The following is a 17,380-nucleotide window of genomic DNA, read 5'->3' as shown; positions in this document are numbered from 1 at the left end:
ATGACGATGTCGTGCACCTCAGCTGCCTCAACTGGTGCCAGTCTGGACTTCCTCCCCCCCAGTCCCCCCAGTGCAGGTGGCAGCTTCCCGCTACACGGGTGAGATCTCGGCTGTGGAGATCGACGGCCCACCTCACTAAGATATACTACTAATGACCTTGCTACCTTAACTACTATCCGTACTACGAGTACTAATAGCAGGTGCATACTGCAAGTCACGTATTAGTAGATATTATTATCAAGTGCCCACTTAGGTGCTTTGGCTGCTGTATTTACTTGTCGTCTACCGTAGGTAGGGATAATTAACTGTTGGGTACTACTAGTACTATCCGTAGTACCAAGTACTCCGCACTAGTACTGAAAATAAGTACGCATAGTACGGATATCTGGCACAACCTCCCAATGCGCTCAATCTACCTCGTCTACGGAGTAAGTGAAGTCTCAACCCATCATCTTGTTCACCAACTGAGACGATACGGGGACGCGCGCTCATCTCTTCAGGAAACATCATCCCCGAACGTTGACTTCACTTCTGACCAGTGCTATACGTAGTTAATGCCCTGAAACCGAGCTCCTCCGAAACATACTACATCACCAAGACGTCGCACATCACGACCTGCCCGGGCCTTTTGGAAGTTTAGAATGAGTGACTGATACATTTCCTGTCGCGCTACCTCTGGCTAGGTAAGTGATAATGATATTTTTGGACCATCAGTTGCCATCCCCACAGCATCTGAACCCGTCCTAGTCCAGCGGCCCCAACAACCGACTCCTCACAAGCACCCGCACCACCCCGAGGATCCTTCCCAGTGTTCGCGTCAGCCCGAAAACAATCTCGTGCGTTGCGCCTAGTAATTGTTCAGGTGAGCTACTGCTTCCCGTATAGGGCGGCGAGCCGAGTCCTCACCTTCATCTCCACCGATCATCAACTCAAGTGGCCGTCATGGTTGTGCGGAGTGGGCTCGGTCGCGACACCTGGCTGCCTTGCTGGGCCGCAGCCCCGGAACTGCCCTTGCCCATGAGCCGCCGTTGGGCAAAGGACGGGGGTGCCGCATCGCTCTGCCTTGGCGCAGCTTGGGGCGTGTCGTAGTCGACATGCGCAGACGGTTGATCTTGAGTTGGTCCCTCGCAGGATACGAGGGAATCCACAGGTCAATCTGCCAAAAATCGTCAGCTCCAGTTCCCAACCAAGTGATTTGAGTAGGGGGGATCAGAACTCACCGTCGTAGTACTCATCATCGTCACTCGCGTCAGCCAACTGCTCAAAGTTGACCTTGTAGCGGAGAATACCGCCGACGCCGCCGAAGCCCTTGACGAACTGGTTGCCCTCAGTGGACCGGTCCGAAACGAACTCGAGCGTAGTACCATAGTCCTTGTAGTGCTCAGCAATCCACTCCAGGAAGGAGTCCTGGGAAATGATCTCCATCTCTTGCCCGGTCGCCTTGTCGATGAACTTGTCCCGGTTGGCGGCCTCCTGGTCCTTGCTGAGATAAATGTGGTGCTCGCTGCCTTCGCTGTCCCGCAGGGCCCAGCGGGTGATCTCGAGGTTCTCAAAGATGATGAGAATCTCGACGGCACCCAGCTCAAGGGCCTTGAGAGTGTCGTCAATGCTGTAGCACACCTTGCCGGTGTCCTGGCTAATCTCCTCAAAGTACTTGCCGATGAGCTTCTTCTCCTGAATGAACTTGACATTGCTCAGGGTCTCCGCGGACAGCTCGATGGCCTGGTTGAAGCCGTTCTCGCCACCGTACGACACGTCCACCACCTTGATGACCTTGGTCTGCAGACGGTTGTCGAACATGTCGGAGGCATTCAGGTCGTTCTTGAAATCGGCGGACCCAGCCAGGATAATGCCGGAAACGTTGACCTTGTCGTTGGTGATGAAGTTCTGGACAGCAAGCTCGGCGACCTTGCGGACGTAGTTGTGACGCTTCTCCTCACGGAGACGGGCGAAACGAAGGGCAGACTGACCACCACGGCCGTGCTTCTTGGGGAGATCGACGGAGAACTTGTGGACGACCTCGCGCGTGTTGCCGCTCAGCGTACCGAAGAGCGTGCCGTTACCGTCCATGACGATGAAGCCAAACTTCTGGTCCGACTCGAGCAGCTCACCGAGAGCCTCGGTGTGGAATTTGTTGTCGCAGAGGTACAGCGACGTGTTGATGGGCTTGAACGGCTCGAAGTCAATGTTGACCTTCCTCTCCTTGCCTTCCGAGGTCAAGATTTCGCCACAGTAGACGACAAGGCCGTTGGGAGGGACCTTGTTGTACAGCTTCAGGCGCTGCTGGGTGGAGGTAATGGCTGACAGGACCGACTGGCGGTTGACGCGCGACTTGATATTGGACGCCGTGCCCTGTACATGGGGGTCAGCAATTCGCGTTCCTGGAGCGCGCAAGCTTTGGACGTGGGCTCTCGTACATATTCTTCAGCCAACATCTTGGCCACCTGGGAGACCTGAGACTTGGGAGCTGCGGTGCTGTCAGCGGCTGAGGCTCAACGGGAGAGCGCAATGCGTCGCTGGCGGGTGGAGCTTACGGATAACGAGAGAAATCATGGACGTTCCATTTCCCCTGGCGGCCTCGAGGCGCTTTACCAGCTTCTTGACCTTCCAGATCTCGATCTAATGGGGAAAGGCTTGTTAGCAACGGGACCCATGTGACTTTTTCTTTTTACCCGGTCTCTTCTCTCCCCCACGTTCCCTTGCGCCTGTTGAGGCATCTCGAAATCGCGGGGCAGGGAGCAGGGCGAGAACGAGGGGTAACGAGGGTCGTCGACTCACGTTCTTCTCGGCCTCATTTGCCTGGGGGTCGCTCATTTTGACGGCTGCTTTCTGCGTGTCGCGAACAAAATGTGTGGCTTGCCTCGAGAATGAGGGACTTGGTGATCGCAGTTACCAAAGGCGCGCGGGTTTGCGGTGTTTAAATGGTTGCAGCCCAGGCGGAGGGAATGTTGGAGCCAGATTTTTTTATATTTCGTGCACAATCCCACCAGCGCACCATTGATGACCTAAAACGAACAAGGAGTCGGCCACTGTCGGTCACCCACAGGCACCCGCCGCCCGAATCCACACGCCTGTGGACGCCAGTTGCCTGAACTTTGCCTGACTTGCTGCCACCTGGGGCTGACCTCCGTCATGGTTTTAGTGGGGCATACCCGAGGATAGCAGACCTAGCAGCCGCGTCGTGCCCCAGTCAAAGGCTGGAACACCCAGGCGCCCACTGACTCAAGCCACACCGCCCGGCAATACCCATCGCCTCTTCCTCCCTGGGCCGGGTTCGGACAGCACCCGGTAGCTCTCGACCTTGAGGCTGGCTGGCATCAGGGAACGAACATTTACGTGATCCATCACCCGACGAGCATCGGAGGACCAGGGCCATGTCTTCCCTATCCGCCGAGATTGCCGGGACCATCCAGGCTGCCCACATTGATAGGCACCCCGACCCGGTGTACGACAACGCGCCCGCCACAGCCGCCGAGAAGAGAGAGCCCGTGTCGCTGAGCTCCTCGCGGCGAGACTTCGACGATGTAGACATTGGCGAGGACGAAGACGACATTCCCTACAGCATCATTCGCCCGGTGTCAAGGCCGAATAAGCTTCCCCCTCTGCCGGATCTGCGCTTCGAGCAGAGCTACCTCAACAGCATCTCTTCTGCCGACACATGGTGGAAGGTGCTTTTAATAACAGCCAGGGACCAGGTTAGATATGCCCGTCTTCAAGGAATGATATGAGGTGCTGACGAGGTACTAGGTTATGATGCCGTTGGCCCAGGGCCTGGTCTACAACCTTCTGGTCTGCGGGTGGCAGCACTGGAACAGGAACGCTAGGCTTCACGGCACAACCGTCGGCGTTCGCTTCAGGAGATGGTGGTATGGTGTCAACAACTGGAAGATACCCGACCGTAGGTGAAAAATTAAACGGCAAAACTGGAGTTCATGGCTTTCCACTTCGCATGGCTGTATATACCTACATCTACTACAGCTCCAACTGTAATTCTATGTGTCTTAACAACGCTACCGGGACGTATCCTCAGACCGGATCCGATCGCAAAAGACGGTGAAAGCATCAAGATACATAGTATCAGACGTTGATTCTCTGACAACTAAAATCGCCACAGCTTCCAAATATGGGCCCACTCGACCTCGCAGGACCAGACGTAGTAGTAGTTCCATGCTCATGACCAAGGCTGAGCCCTCTCCCGTACTGTTACAAACAAGTCTATACCTGCCATTTGTCTTCCTTAACCATCCGTTTGATCCCCAACTCCGGCCAAAATGAACATCAAATCGCCATTACCTACTGTTGCTCATTGACATTCTCCGCCGGAGCTGCCACCTGGTCTTGCGGCTTGTCTGGGCTGCCTCTAAAAGCCAGAGATGTAGCCGAAGCAGAAGTCAGATTCGCCGGCTTCTCGGCCAAGGGCTCCGGAGTTTTTTGCTTGCCCAGTGGCGCGTTCTCCTTGGGCTCTTCGCGTGGTGCCTCCGAATTAGGAGCAATCTTCGTCTCACCCTCGAGTGCGACTGGCGGGGCGTCTGTCATCTCAATTAGAGGTGCGCCTGACGCTCCATTTCCCCGTCCCTTATTCTTCGGGGATGGGGGAGCTCCGTTTTCTTCGCCCTTTGGGCCAAGGGCAGTCTTTAGCTGTGGCGGCGTGAGGGACAGCTTCACCACGAGGCTCCGAGGCTGACCATCCAAATCGTCCTCAACCATAGCCTCATCTTCGTCGAACTCGTCTTCGTCCTCTGACTCTTCGGGGACGTGCTCATCGGCGTCTTCCTCGTCATCGCCGAACTCCGCCTCGCTCTCTTCTTCATCCGACCCTGGCGAAGCATTGCGTCGAGATTTCGCCTCCGCCCCAGTCCATCCATTGGTGCCATGGTTTGCCGCGGCGGACCTCCTGGGTCGGCCAGTGGGGCCCAGAGAGCTCTCCTTGTCAAACTCCGGCGTCTCTCCCTTGACGCTGCTAGGGGCGCTCTCTCCTGTGGCCACATTCAGCCGGGTGGGAGCTTTGATTTGCCGACCACTTGACGTAGTGACCGGGCCGGTCTCAGCTGGAGTGCTTGCGCCAGTGTTCCTTGCAGAGCGGCGATTTGTGGAATCCGAGAACACCATATCTTCATCATCCGAGTAGGTGTACTTGATGCGCTTTCCTCGCGTCCGTCCTTCGTACATAGAAAAGCCGGGCTCGGGGCGCTTGAATCGCTCCTTGTAACTCTGTCGATATTCGCGACGTCTTCGTTTCTGTTTGAGAGTTAGATAATGCTTTATTTCGTTCCATTGCGCTTCCAGCGCGGACTGTCCCTGGGCGGAACCAAGAGAATAGGGGGGTGGGGGAGCGGCATACCTCCTCTCCAGCCTCGAAGCGTGACATTGCCCCCATTATCTTCCGCGCGAATGTCTTGGCCTTGGGACCACCATCCTTGACCTCCAGCCTGTTCGCCAGCGCATTCAAGTCTTCGATGGAACCAGCGACGCTCCACCACGTCCGGTGCGTTCCGGCGGGGTTGCTCTCGCGGTACACGCGGAAGGATGTGTCGTCTTGGCCCTCAATCAAGAAATACCGTCGTTTATCGCCGTCCGTGCCCCACGGTTGTACCGACCGCGCCTGGTTCATATCGTCCTCGTGTCGGTTCTGCTTGTAGGATTGGTTAATGAGGCCCTTGACTGTCTCGGACGACGACAAGGACCACAGAATGAGCGTGCGCAGAAGATTGAGCTATGGAGAGGTCAGCGAAAAGGCCCCCAGCTGCAGAGAACGCCATCCGTACTCTTTCTGTTGGGTCCATGCTATTGAAGGTCTTGCCCCCTGATAGGGGGTTCTTGCCCTCCCACTTGGACGGCCATTGGTTCTTGTGAGATGAAATCGCATCCTCCAAAGCTCTCCCGTAGTGTCCGGCCCTATAGATTCCATATGTTAGCATCGGTCGCGACCTGGTTTTGGGTTGGTTCACGTGGGCGGCCCTACTTGACATCCTGCTTGCGGTTCAGGAGGAGGCTGAGCACAGCGCATAGGAAATTCTCGACGCGATCACCGGGTATGGGCTGGACCACATCTCTCTCAATATCTTGTGGGCCGAAATGCGCGAGCGATCTGGGGAATGCATCGCTGAAGCGGTTTCGGAACATGACAATGAACTGCGGTGTTGGTCAGCTGGGGCGGCTTATGACGTGGGTACGCGAAGTTTCGCGTTGCACGGGCCTAGCAACGCGACCATGGCCTAAACCGCAGAGAAAAAGAGGGCAAAACGCGACGATGGTCAGGACAGGGGATAGTACGCACTGCAATGTCTGGATTATCGGCGAGGACATATTCGTGGGGCGGCGACGGTGAGCGTTTGCGCGGTGGCGGCGAGGGCTCCTTGGGCGCCAGATCCGACACCTTGGAGAAATAGTTAAGAATGCCGCCCTTCTTCTTCGTCTGCGCCTCAACGTCGCTCGGCACTTCTAGCTCATCCTCTGAGGGAGCCGGCGACAGTGACGACAAGGAGGAGAGCTCCGACGATTCATCGGCGGCAGCCATGATGGGCGCGTCGACGTGGTTGGGGTGTTAGGGTGTTGAGGTGTCGAGCTGTAGTGTGCTAGGTCTAGTAGGCGGCTGGCTTGGGTTGCGCGAGGGATGTTCGAGTTGTGTGGAGAAAAGGCAAAGGTCAGAAGAGCAACAACGCTCATCGATTTGATGCACTACTAATACCCCGAAACCATGTCTCTTGGAGCCGCATTCCGGCCTTGCCAGTCCTGATAGGCCCAAGGCGTCCTTCTAATTTATAACCTAGCAACTTGATCGATTGCTTTCGCTGACTTGGGCAACCTACTCCGTACCTGGGGCATCCTCTTATCCATCTGGCACCTATAGCTTCCAGGGCTGTCTGGTATCCCAGTCGTCCTAGCTCCACCCCATCGTCGCTCATCATAGCGGCTCGTCCTCCCGCCCACAATAGTCTATCCGTACGAAGCATACCTTGATCATTCACGGCCTGCGTCGGATAATTCGCCAATGGCAACTCAGGCTCGTCGCGGCTCAACCGTGGGCCCAAAAGGGTTATCATATTCATCTCGACTGCCACCACGGCGCCAGCACGACCTTCCGCGCGTTAATCCGTGCCTGATCCCATCGATGCACTTTGTTGTCGCTGCCCAAAGACTGCGTCGACCCTGAAGCGTCAAAAGGACTTTGTTGGACACGCCGCATCCCACTCGGTGCGAGCACTAGTCCGCCGTGAAAAAGACGATTCCCTTCACACTGTGGTGTTCGCACATAGGTACCCAAAACTTCCCGTGCTCTCCCTCGAAAGAGCAGAATAGGTCAGATGCGTCCAACAGGTAGACTTCGCCATGAGACGAACGTGAAGGCCATGTTGCGTCAAAGCAAAGTCTTACCCCAACACCATCGGCTCCATCCCAAGAATATCTTAGCTCGATCCATCGCACTCAGACCTTGTAGAATAGTTTCTGCCCGAAAAAAGTCATGGTGTTGGTGCTTCACCGCTCGAGGCGCAACCCACTTGAGCTGCTGTTGCCCACGGCTGACACCTCACCCGACATATGCAGCTCGCGCGCATTGCCAAATGTCCCGGCCTCTCATCTAGTGCAGGAAATAGCACTAAGTATCGTGAAAGGATACTTCTCGTTGCGAGCCTTGAGCAATAGTCTTTGCGAACCACTTGGTGCTTTTCAGAAGTTTGTGTGATGGTAGTGCATAGCCAGACTGAAAGTTAGCGTAGGGTCAGCGCTTTCTCTCCCACGAACACCGTAACCTCAGCACCAGCCACGGGTAATGAGCCTTTCGACATAAACAGCCCGTAATACCGGGTTTTCCTGGTGAGCCATGGTATCAGGGTATGGTAAGGTAGATATGATCCGAACCCTCGAGGAGGCCTTGGACAAGAGAGTTTTCGGGTGAAGAGTCCGTCCCTGCGCTGTTGGGTGTTTCTGGCGCGGCTCGGCCGCGCCACTGTTTCTCTGACGGGTCGACTTGACGCGAATATAGTGTGTTGAGGCTGTCGATGAAAGCAGAGACGTTGTGAGGTCGCGACATGGATGGTGAGATGGGGCCACACAGCCATTCTATTGGTGCGTGTGATGCAAGTCCACAAAACGGACAATGCTCTGAGCCTCTGAGGACAGTGACAGAAATGTTGGTGGACAGACCCAAGCCCACGACCCAGTAACAATTTCTTATAATACGCCTGAAAGCATTGGAGATGGATTTCAAAAAAGGATTTTTAGACATTTATGCTTCGATATTATATTACCAAAGGCAATTTTATTCTCAATTGTGAAGTAGATGGGGGTTGGAAGAGCGCTGGTTCCCTCATGGGAGGTGGGACTTGATCGTCACTATTTTTGTCGGGGCGCCTTACCGCCTGGAGGCAGAAAAGATCACGTGGTCAGGGCTCCTCCCGCTAAGCCAATGGTCCCGCACACAAAAAAATATCCGCTGCGTGCACGTCAAGGGCCTTCTCGACAAAACACCAAGCGGTCGCAGCCAGGTAAAAAGCCCAACCTCACCATCTTCGGGCGGCCACCAAACTGACATCTTACCCTTCAGTATCATCTCGAGTGAAGACTAGCCGCCATGGGTAGAGTCATTCGCAACCAGCGCAAGGGGCGTGGATCCATTTTCAGTCAGTGCCTTCCATGGTCGTCGAACATCGAATCTCGAAAAACGACACTCCGAAACCGAACGAGGGATGCCCGATGCTAACATGCGATTGCAGCTGCCAACACGCGCTTGAACAAGGCCCCCGCCAAGTTCCGCACTCTCGATTACTCCGAGCGCCATGGCTACCTCCGTGGTATTGTCCGCGAGATCATCCACGATGCCGGCAAGTTCTCCCCGATCCATTGGAGCGTGGTGTGACGCTGGGGGAGGAGGACCAGAGCGATGGAATTGAGGGAATACGAGGGCTAACATGGCATCCGACTGCAGGCCGCGGTGCTCCCCTCGCCAAGGTCGTCTTCCGCCACCCCTACAAGTACAAGCAGGTCACCGAGACTTTCATCGCCAACGAGGGCATGTACACCGGCCAGTTCATCTACGCCGGCAAGCGCGCTGCCCTGACCGTCGGCAACGTCCTCCCCGTCGGTGAGATGCCCGAGGGTACCGTCGTCACGAACGTCGAGGAGAAGATTGGCGACCGTGGAACTCTGGGCCGCACCTCCGGCAACTACATCACCATCATCGGCCACAACCCCGATGAGGGCAAGACCCGCATCAAGCTGCCCTCTGGTGCCAAGAAGGTCGTCCACTCCACCTCGCGTGGCATGATCGGCATTGTTGCCGGTGGTGGCCGTACCGACAAGCCTCTCCTGAGTATGTTATTCCCTAAGATGGACAAGCGTGGTATGCTAGGGGAACGCAGAATTGCTAACAATCTCAACAGAGGCTTCGCGTGCCAAGCATAAGTTCGCTGTCAAGCGCAACTGCTGGCCTAAGACTCGTGGTGTTGCCATGAACCCCGTCGACCATCCTCACGGTGGTGTAAGTAGCCAGTGGCCCATTTTTACGGGAACCAAGAGAACTGACAGCTTGCTTAGGGTAACCACCAACATATTGGTAAGGCTTCTACCATCTCGCGGTACGCCGCCCAGGGACAGAAGGCTGGTCTTATTGCCGCCAGGCGGACGGGTCTGCTGCGTGGTACGCAGAAGACGAAGGAGTAAGCGGGCGGCAGGATTCATGGTCTCATTGGGATGGTGTTATACTGGCTTGCTTGCAACTATTGAGGGTACTGCTGAGGGCAGACGTCTGGTAGCTACGAGGGCAACTGGTACTTTGGCATTTGGCGCAAAAAAAACGTCACGAAGCATTATTCCTGGGGCCCCTTTCTTTTTACGATTGACCGAACGTGGTGACGGATGCGACTTGATGAATAATTACCTAACTGGCCGGTCTCATTGCGACGGATGAGGGATTAACCCTCATTGGGCGATGGTCACTGTCCGTCCATCGGCCCCTTGATGAGTCGTCCTCACGGCTATGGGATGGCTTGACAGCTTGAACTTGAAATGAAAAGAGCAAAAGTACTCTGTACTCGGGCTGTACTGAATGTCTACTACTTGAACAATGGGCCGAAGCCTACTTGAGTGGCTTTAAGCCCATGGTGCCCTTGGATGGTACAATGACAGGCATACTCGGCAGATTGATTCTAAGCGCACGCTATTCTGCTTGTTTGTGACCTGAAGGACCCGGTCCGAGACATTCTCGCTGGTATGCCAGTGGTGGCCGCGATCTACATAGCAAGTAGTATATAATATGTGAGCCTGTGAGGTTGGAGTGCTGGGCAACTCCGTCCATCAAAAACCTGGTTGCCCCACGCAATCTCTTCGGCCAGCGAGAACCCCTCCCCCACTGCATCCAGCTGTCGACCCCTCCATCTTGCGGATCCAAAATATCTCTCTTTCCTCCCCCTCTCAAGATATAGATTGTTACATAGTACCGATTCTAGACACAATGGCTGCCACCAAGGAATACGCTCTCCTGTGCCTGGAGAACCCTCTCCTGGGTACGTAGACAAGATACAATCCATCGCTCCAGCAGCCCCCCGCTTCCCTATGCTAACCGCTCATGGTGTCGCAGATATCCAGGCTGTTGGCAACCAGGCCCTACTTGACAAGTACGGGCTCAAGGCCAACGATGCTATCCTGGCTGAGGACAAGCACAAGCCCCTCTACGAGGAGCTCCTCAACAACTACGACGCCAAGCTCATTGCTGGCGGAGCTGCCCAGAACACGGCCCGTGGTGCCCAGTACATCCTGCCCCCCAACAGCGTCGTCTACCTCGGCGGTGCTGGCGATGACAAGTACTCTGCCATCCTCCACGATGCCGTCAAGGCCGCTGGCCTGCGCGTCGAGTACCGCGTCGACCCCACCAACCCCACTGGCCGCTGCGGTGCCATCATCACCGGCCACAACCGCAGCCTGTGCACTGACCTGGGCGCTGCCAACCACTATGACCTCGACCACCTGAAGAAGCCCGAGATCTGGAGCCTTGTCGAGAACGCCGAGGCCTACTACGTCGGAGGCTTCCACTTCACCGGTGAGCAGGGCCCTCCTTTGGATTTCTCAGGTATCGTGTACTAACATCCCACCCCCAAGTCTGCCCCCCGGCCATCATGGAGCTCGCCAAGCAGGCCGCCCTCAACAACAAGCCCTTCGTGCTCTCCCTGTCCGCCCCCTTTATCCCCCAGTTCTTCAAGGACCCCGTCGACGCCAGCGCCCCCTACTGGGACTACGTCATCGGCAACGAGGCCGAGGCTGAGGCCTACGCTGAGTCCCACGGCCTGGCCTCCAAGGAGCCCAAGGACGTCGTCGTCCACCTCGCCAACCTCCCCAAGGAGAACACCAAGCGCAAGCGCGTCGCCATCATCACCCAGGGCACCGACCCCACCCTCGTCGCCATCCAGGGCGAGGCCGGCATCAAGGAGTTCCCCGTCCACGCCATCGAGCCCACCAAAATCAACGACACCAACGGCGCCGGCGATGCCTTTGCCGGTGGTTTCCTCGCTGGCCTCATGCAGGGCAAGCCCCTGGAGACCTCCATCGATATGGGCCAGTGGCTGGCTCGGTTGAGCATTCAGGAGCTTGGTCCTTCGTAAGTCATCATGCAATCGATTTTCTTATTAAGATTCTACCAACTCATCTTCACCTACTTCCCCCAACTCTCTCTTTCACGAGAACACCATTATTGCGAACCCCAAATAAACCCTGCGAGCTGCGAGCCCCTACCCCAGCAACAAGGCCGTCGTGCTAACCTCCCTGATTAGGTACCCCTTCCCCAAGCAAACATACCAGGGTTAAGCACCCAATACTCCTGCACTACCTGTTCAGCCGAATTGTAAACGGCGAGGCGTCAAGGGACGAGTGGATTAAAAAAGGGAAATGGTTTCAACAACGGCGTTTTGTATCTCAAGAAAGTCCCTTGGGTAGTGACATTCCTGGCATAGAGGCCCAGCATCCTCCACGATGCACATAGTATCTGATCAAGCAATTTCGAAGTGAATAGACTGGATCTGGTCGACAGGCTCCGTAGACGGAGTACTGGACCGACCATTCCACATATCTGCGGCTCCAAATGCAAGCGTGCCATCTCTGGCGATTGACAGTGCTGTAAAACTCGATAGTAGACCTGCTCTTGGGGGGAGGACTTGCTTCCCGGGTGGGCGAGGTGAAAGAGCATTCATTACATGTCAAATAATTGACTTGCCAAGCTGCAGTAAACCTCCAATACTCTGGGAATACTTGAAAGTACACGTCGCGATAGTGTGCTCAAGATCCGAACTGGTCTTCCTGATGGCTCAGGGTGGTGTGTCAAGCACTGTGAGACGTATTAAGGCGCCAATCATGCGAAGTCTGGTCAGCAAATGTTGAACTGACATTCGACGGAGCAGAAAAAACCCATGCTGAATTACCAGAAGGGTTTTCACTTGCTGCCCTGCCAAGCAGCTTGAAGGATGGCCGCGTCATAGCTTGAGGCCGTGTCGTCCATTTGAAAAGGCCGGCTAGCCGACGAGGCACCTTCTTGAGTTGTCCCACTGTACATCTGATGGTTCCCCACGTTGCCGTAGGTAGGCTGTCCGTAGCTCATGGCATTATTCGGGGTGCCTTGGTACAAGCTGTTGGGGTGTGAGAAGGCAGAAGCAGCGGAAGAGGCCGGGCCCCCAACTGAAGCTTGATGACCCCAGGGGTTCGAGGTCTGGGTAACGTTTCGGTTTGCTGGCCAACTGCTGAACGTAGAGCTCCCAGGGGGTGCGGGGCCGGGGGCGGTGAAGGCCTGGAGCAGCTGGTTGCGTGATCGCTCTGCTGGAGAGATGCCGGGACTTGCCACGTTACTCTGTGTCCGTGGCTGCAAATCCCCCACAGCCCTGCGGCCTGGGGTTGTAAAAGGATCGTCAAGTGGCTCTCCGCCCAATGATCCCGAGCCACGAGAAGAGTGGTTTGAGCCTCCATGACGGGGGAAGAATGCCCCTTGGCCCGTGGATCCAGGGACCTGTCCTCGCGACGACCCGGGCGCGACAAAGTAGTTCCAGGTTGACGATCCGAACTTCCCTGGAGAGAGAGACTCATAGTAAGGCACTGGCTCATCCTTCTCTGGCTGGAACGTCTTCAGCAGTTCCTGCGCGAGTTCGTTTGCTGTGGTACTGTGCATTCCATAAGATGACTCCTGGGGGGTGCCACCTCCTTGTTCAGACCTTGGGGTTGGACACTCTAGGAAAGGCGACAGCATGTTCACAACCGTCTTATCGGCATCGTTCATCGGATACAAGTTCTCGCTCGTCGGTCGTCGAGAAGGGCGCTGAGAACTTTCGCCAGTTGCCGTCCGCTGAGCAGGGGGTGGGCCACTTGGGAAAACTGGCGTTCGGGTTGCCATGACCCCGTTTGTATTGTTGACCTCCGGCCCCGGTTGGTGTTTCTCGGTCGCCTTCTCCGGCATTCTAGGAGCCTCGGCCTTGGACTGGATATCATCAGGTGCCCCGTCCGTCTGGTATTGAAACACGACCTGACCGTCCACCACGCCGCAAGTCAACGGCACTGTGGAGTCCTCAGCCAAGAAGTAGGCGGAGCGTAGTAAATCCAAGATCCGAGCAATTGACTCGCGCGAAGGATCCATAGGCTCGGAGTTTGGATCCCGATAAGGCTTCAATTTTCCATCCTCTGCGCAGTAGCTGCGGCAAGGCGCCGGGACCTGGTCATCGCTGAATGATCTGAGGCCGCGGGTTTCGACATCTTCCGGGAGCAGGTATGGACAGCTAGCGGGTGTATCCGAGAGCTTGTAGATCTCTGTGCAGAGAAAGGTGAAGACTCTAGCCAGGCTCTGAGTCATTCGGGGTACCACCTGTGCAGGGGCATTGGGGGAGGTGAAGATTTCGGAGCGACAGGCACCTATCCAAATGCAGTAGATCCGCAGGACTGGAAGAAGAGTTGTAACAACCGAAGGTTTACCCTCTGGCTCGTGTTGGCCCTCGAAATCGGCCTCCTGGAGGGCAAGAGATTCCTTGAAATCGAGTTCCATAGCCTCGCAGAGCTTCAGGAGAAATCGAGTGGTGAAGTGAAGGATATATTGGTGGAAAAGTTTTGACTTTTCTGACTTGTTCTCTGGTTCTTGGTCAGAAAATGTCATGGGTGTAGAGTGAGAATACATACCTCTATACTTGGCCGAGGCGATCCAGCAAGCAGACATGTTAACTAGTGCCATCTTGAGGAGCATGGGCTCTGCATTGGGGTCCTTAGCGGCCATGGAGAGGCGGTGGATGACCTCGCGCTCGAGCTCTGTGTGCTGCGGCGAGATCGGCTCTCCTTTGTAGATAAGCGCATGAAGCCGTACGAACCACACCATCAGGGCTTCGTAGGCTGAAGGTGGCGGGGCTTTGCCGCGTGCCGCCGCATTCTGCTTCTGGGCGTCCTTGAACTTGGCTTCCAAGTTCTGCCTCGCCATCGGGTGGGGATCCTTGACAGCCCAAGCCCTATAGAAGTGGTAGATGACATCGAGATGGCTCCCCTCCTCGAGGCTGACAATGCCCTTCTGATGAAAAGCATAGCCGGAGTCGGGAATCAAGTCGTGGGCAATGCCATAGAAGGCAAGGGCCGTGTCGAAGGACTTTTTGTGTTTGGCCTGCACTCTGTAGCGGGCCAGATCTCCGAGGCGAATCAGCGTCAGGTGGCACGAAGACAGGACCATGAAGGCCAACTTGGACGGGACGGGGCTGATCATGTCCTTAACATCCATCTCCCCGGCCTCGATGCTCCGGGCAGCTCGTTTGAGCTCCGGAATGTCATAGCGCGCTGAAAGACGCTGAATGTAGCCCTTGTAGAACTTTTGCGCGATGCGCAGGAAGTGGCCGTACTTAGTCTCCACCTTCCGCTTCTCGACAACGCGCGATTCCTGTCGTAGCTTTTGAATCATGCGGCGGTACTGGTCGTTGATGGTGACGTGCAGCTGCCAGAGGACGTCTTCGGCGGTCTCGGAGACGGCATACTCGAAATCGAGGAAGATGGTCGCAACGCACGCGAGGCGGAGCCTGTTGGTTGTTAGCGCAACTGGGGGTTGACTGCCGTATGGGAAAAGCCTGGGTGTTACTTACTGTGTCAAGGTATCGTCGATGGCATCAAATTGCGCGATGTCGGTCCCGGAGGCGTTGTCGGCCTTGAGCCTGTCGATCTGCTTGGATAGGCGTCTCCGAAGTTTGAGCGCTTGCCTGATTACAGAGTCAGCCAACGGTACACACCAGTACTGGGCTTGAAGAGGATGGGGGAGAGACTTACTGCCATGCCTGGGCGGCCTGTTCCTGGACGGACGCCATGGTAGTTGACATGGATGAGGAGGGTTGACGTGCGGGACGACGGCCGACGGTAAGTAATGGCGGTAGTGCGACGTAGACGGGATGAGTAGTCACTTTATCGTCAACAAGGCAGCCGAATCATAACTGGAGCAGTGGATCGACCAAGTCATTCGGGCTGAGGCAGTCCATCACTCGCTTCGCAGTCGTGGTATCGGGAGGGCTGGCGGACACGGAGCGAATTTATAGGAAACATTGGCGTTGCCGGGGACTGAGGAAAAACAAATAGAAGCGAAAAACATATGTGCGCAGGGCTGGAAGGCTATTTTCCTGGATGCGAACTTGTTCAGCGAGGCGTGAGGTGATTCTGAGTTTGGGGGCTTGAGGATGCTGCAGCAACGACAAAGTCAACGAACCCCTCAAGGTGCGACGAGCTTGAATTGATGCTCACGGCGCTGGAATTTCTTCGGCCCAACGGGGGGGAACCTAGGGGACCCTCTCTGTCCGACTCGTCCCAGGTCTTTTGCTGTGTCGATCGCTTAATCGCCCCCAAAAATTAGTGCCCGCGCCCATGCGCTGCAGAATCACTGGAGACCCCTCCACGAGTTGAGTGCTTGACTCCTGAGTGCTTGACTCCTGAGTGCTTGAGTCCTTGACTGCCCAGTGCTTGGCAACTGCTTGATGGGTGTTTTCTGGTATTTTGACAGACAGTATGGAGTACGTACTCCGTACTAGTAGCAGCATGAAAACACACTTGCAGTCTCTCAGGTACACACCAACGACAGCACCAAATAATGACCTCTTCCAGGCTGAAAAATGGCGTTGGAGCCCAGCCAGCCTGATCACACTATTTATTATCTCCGTGCATGGATAAAGTAAGATATACTACATAATATTTGTACGGAGTAACCGCCTGTCGGTGAACAGATCTGCACGCGCAGGCCAACCGCCAGGGTTCAGATGTGCCCCGCCATGTTCGTGCCTCCCAACTCGACAACTCCAAGTCGACCTCATACCTACGTATGTACGAGCATCACCAGCACTCAGGTCATATTCTTCGTTGATTCGAGACCCAAGAGCATCATCCAGCCACTCCGGTCCTCGAATAGAATCCTCAACCGTTCACGTCAGTGCAGTTTTAAGTAAACAAAGTTAGCTGGGCGCCGAACCTCAAAGTAATAGCTACCCCACCACCAAGCTCTCTCTCTCTCCCTCCCACCGCACACACACACATACAGGCAAAAAAAAGATGAAGCGCTCACGAGAGCCCGATGAAGATCTAGACTCCAATTCCGATGCCGGTGATGCCAACGTCGAGCTACGACCCGTCGCCAAAATCACCGAATTAGACGCCGAAGCAGTGGCCGACGACGACCACCAAGACTCATCAGCCGCCATGAAATGCCACCTGCCCCCTCACAAGGACCCCGTCACCTTCAAGACATACAGCGACTATGAGGCCCACTACAACAAGTATCACACGAACCGCTGTCTCGAGTGCCGCAAGAACTTCCCTTCCGAGCACCTCCTCAGCGTTCACATCGAAGAGTTCCATGACCCTTTAGTTGTTGTTAGGAGAGACAAGGGGGAGCATACTGTGAGCGCGCGGCCCCTCGGGGAGGGGAGGGGACCTTTGGTACTAACACCATCCCAGTACTCTTGCTTTGTGGAAGGATGCGAGCGCAAATGCTTGACACACCAAAAGCGCCGCATGCACATGATTGACAAGCACATGTATCCCAAAAACTACTTCTTCGCCCTCACCAAGGAGGGCATCGACGGGAGGAGGTCACTTCTGGTAGAGGGGGGCCATCGCCGGCGCCAGTCCTCCATCTCTACCTCTACGCAGGCCAGGGACACAAGGCGACGTGAGAGCCTGCAAGGAGCCGCGGACAAACAGCAGACGAAAGCCGCCAGCACAGAGGTGCCCAAGTCCCCCGGCAAGGACGAGGGCAGCAGTCAAGAAAAGCACGACACAGAGATGGCAGACCTGACAGGTGCCATGTCGTCCCTACAGTTCGTGCCACCAAGTGTACGGTTTGGCAGGCAACGGGCGGGGTTCTCCAAGAGATGAGATGACGATCACGAGAGGGATGGATGGGGCCGGG

General features: G+C 55.7%; 7 protein-coding genes across 7 annotated transcripts; 4 read left to right on the top strand and 3 right to left on the bottom strand.

Annotated features, from left to right (window-relative positions):
* Window positions 1-929: 929 nt before the first annotated feature.
* Window positions 930-2,814, bottom strand: ERF1 (translation termination factor eRF1; the record flags this gene model as incomplete). Its single annotated transcript, XM_083190348.1, has 5 exons — window positions 930-1,111; window positions 1,221-2,352; window positions 2,418-2,467; window positions 2,535-2,619; window positions 2,779-2,814. The coding sequence occupies 5 exons, from the start codon at window positions 2,812-2,814 to the stop codon at window positions 930-932; spliced, it is 1,485 nt and encodes a 494-aa protein (XP_083054207.1).
* Window positions 2,815-3,374: 560 nt separating this feature from the next.
* ACO1O0_000851 (DUF1770 domain-containing protein) lies at window positions 3,375-3,906 on the top strand (the record flags this gene model as incomplete). The annotated part of the gene is made up of 2 exons (XM_083190347.1): window positions 3,375-3,668; window positions 3,748-3,906. The coding sequence occupies 2 exons, from the start codon at window positions 3,375-3,377 to the stop codon at window positions 3,904-3,906; spliced, it is 453 nt and encodes a 150-aa protein (XP_083054206.1).
* A 387-nt stretch (window positions 3,907-4,293) lies between these two features.
* On the bottom strand, window positions 4,294-6,517 carry ACO1O0_000850 (WHIM1 domain-containing protein; the record flags this gene model as incomplete). Its single annotated transcript, XM_083190346.1, has 5 exons — window positions 4,294-5,238; window positions 5,342-5,713; window positions 5,766-5,895; window positions 5,963-6,132; window positions 6,278-6,517. The coding sequence occupies 5 exons, from the start codon at window positions 6,515-6,517 to the stop codon at window positions 4,294-4,296; spliced, it is 1,857 nt and encodes a 618-aa protein (XP_083054205.1).
* A 2,055-nt stretch (window positions 6,518-8,572) lies between these two features.
* Window positions 8,573-9,660, top strand: RPL2 (60S ribosomal protein uL2; the record flags this gene model as incomplete). Its single annotated transcript, XM_083190345.1, has 5 exons — window positions 8,573-8,621; window positions 8,715-8,851; window positions 8,950-9,310; window positions 9,381-9,478; window positions 9,535-9,660. 5 exons carry the CDS (start codon window positions 8,573-8,575, stop codon window positions 9,658-9,660), a joined length of 771 nt encoding a protein of 256 aa, XP_083054204.1.
* A 790-nt stretch (window positions 9,661-10,450) lies between these two features.
* Window positions 10,451-11,796, top strand: ADO1 (adenosine kinase; the record flags this gene model as incomplete). The annotated part of the gene is made up of 4 exons (XM_083190344.1): window positions 10,451-10,502; window positions 10,577-11,035; window positions 11,095-11,590; window positions 11,763-11,796. The coding sequence occupies 4 exons, from the start codon at window positions 10,451-10,453 to the stop codon at window positions 11,794-11,796; spliced, it is 1,041 nt and encodes a 346-aa protein (XP_083054203.1).
* Window positions 11,797-12,418: 622 nt separating this feature from the next.
* Window positions 12,419-15,296, bottom strand: ACO1O0_000847 (EST1 family protein; the record flags this gene model as incomplete). The annotated part of the gene is made up of 4 exons (XM_083190343.1): window positions 12,419-14,091; window positions 14,140-15,014; window positions 15,078-15,191; window positions 15,259-15,296. 4 exons carry the CDS (start codon window positions 15,294-15,296, stop codon window positions 12,419-12,421), a joined length of 2,700 nt encoding a protein of 899 aa, XP_083054202.1.
* Window positions 15,297-16,521: 1,225 nt separating this feature from the next.
* Window positions 16,522-17,346, top strand: ACO1O0_000846 (uncharacterized protein; the record flags this gene model as incomplete). Its single annotated transcript, XM_083190342.1, has 1 exon — window positions 16,522-17,346. One exon carries the CDS (start codon window positions 16,522-16,524, stop codon window positions 17,344-17,346), a length of 825 nt encoding a protein of 274 aa, XP_083054201.1.
* Between the last annotated feature and the right edge of the window lie 34 nt (window positions 17,347-17,380).

Source organism: Amphichorda felina (genome assembly GCF_050947745.1).
Source record: "Amphichorda felina strain 45539 chromosome Unknown scaffold_1, whole genome shotgun sequence".
Taxonomy (NCBI): Eukaryota; Fungi; Ascomycota; class Sordariomycetes; order Hypocreales; family Bionectriaceae; genus Amphichorda; species Amphichorda felina.
Note: the sequence above shows the minus strand (reverse complement) of the source record. Positions and strands in the feature narration are given on the sequence as shown.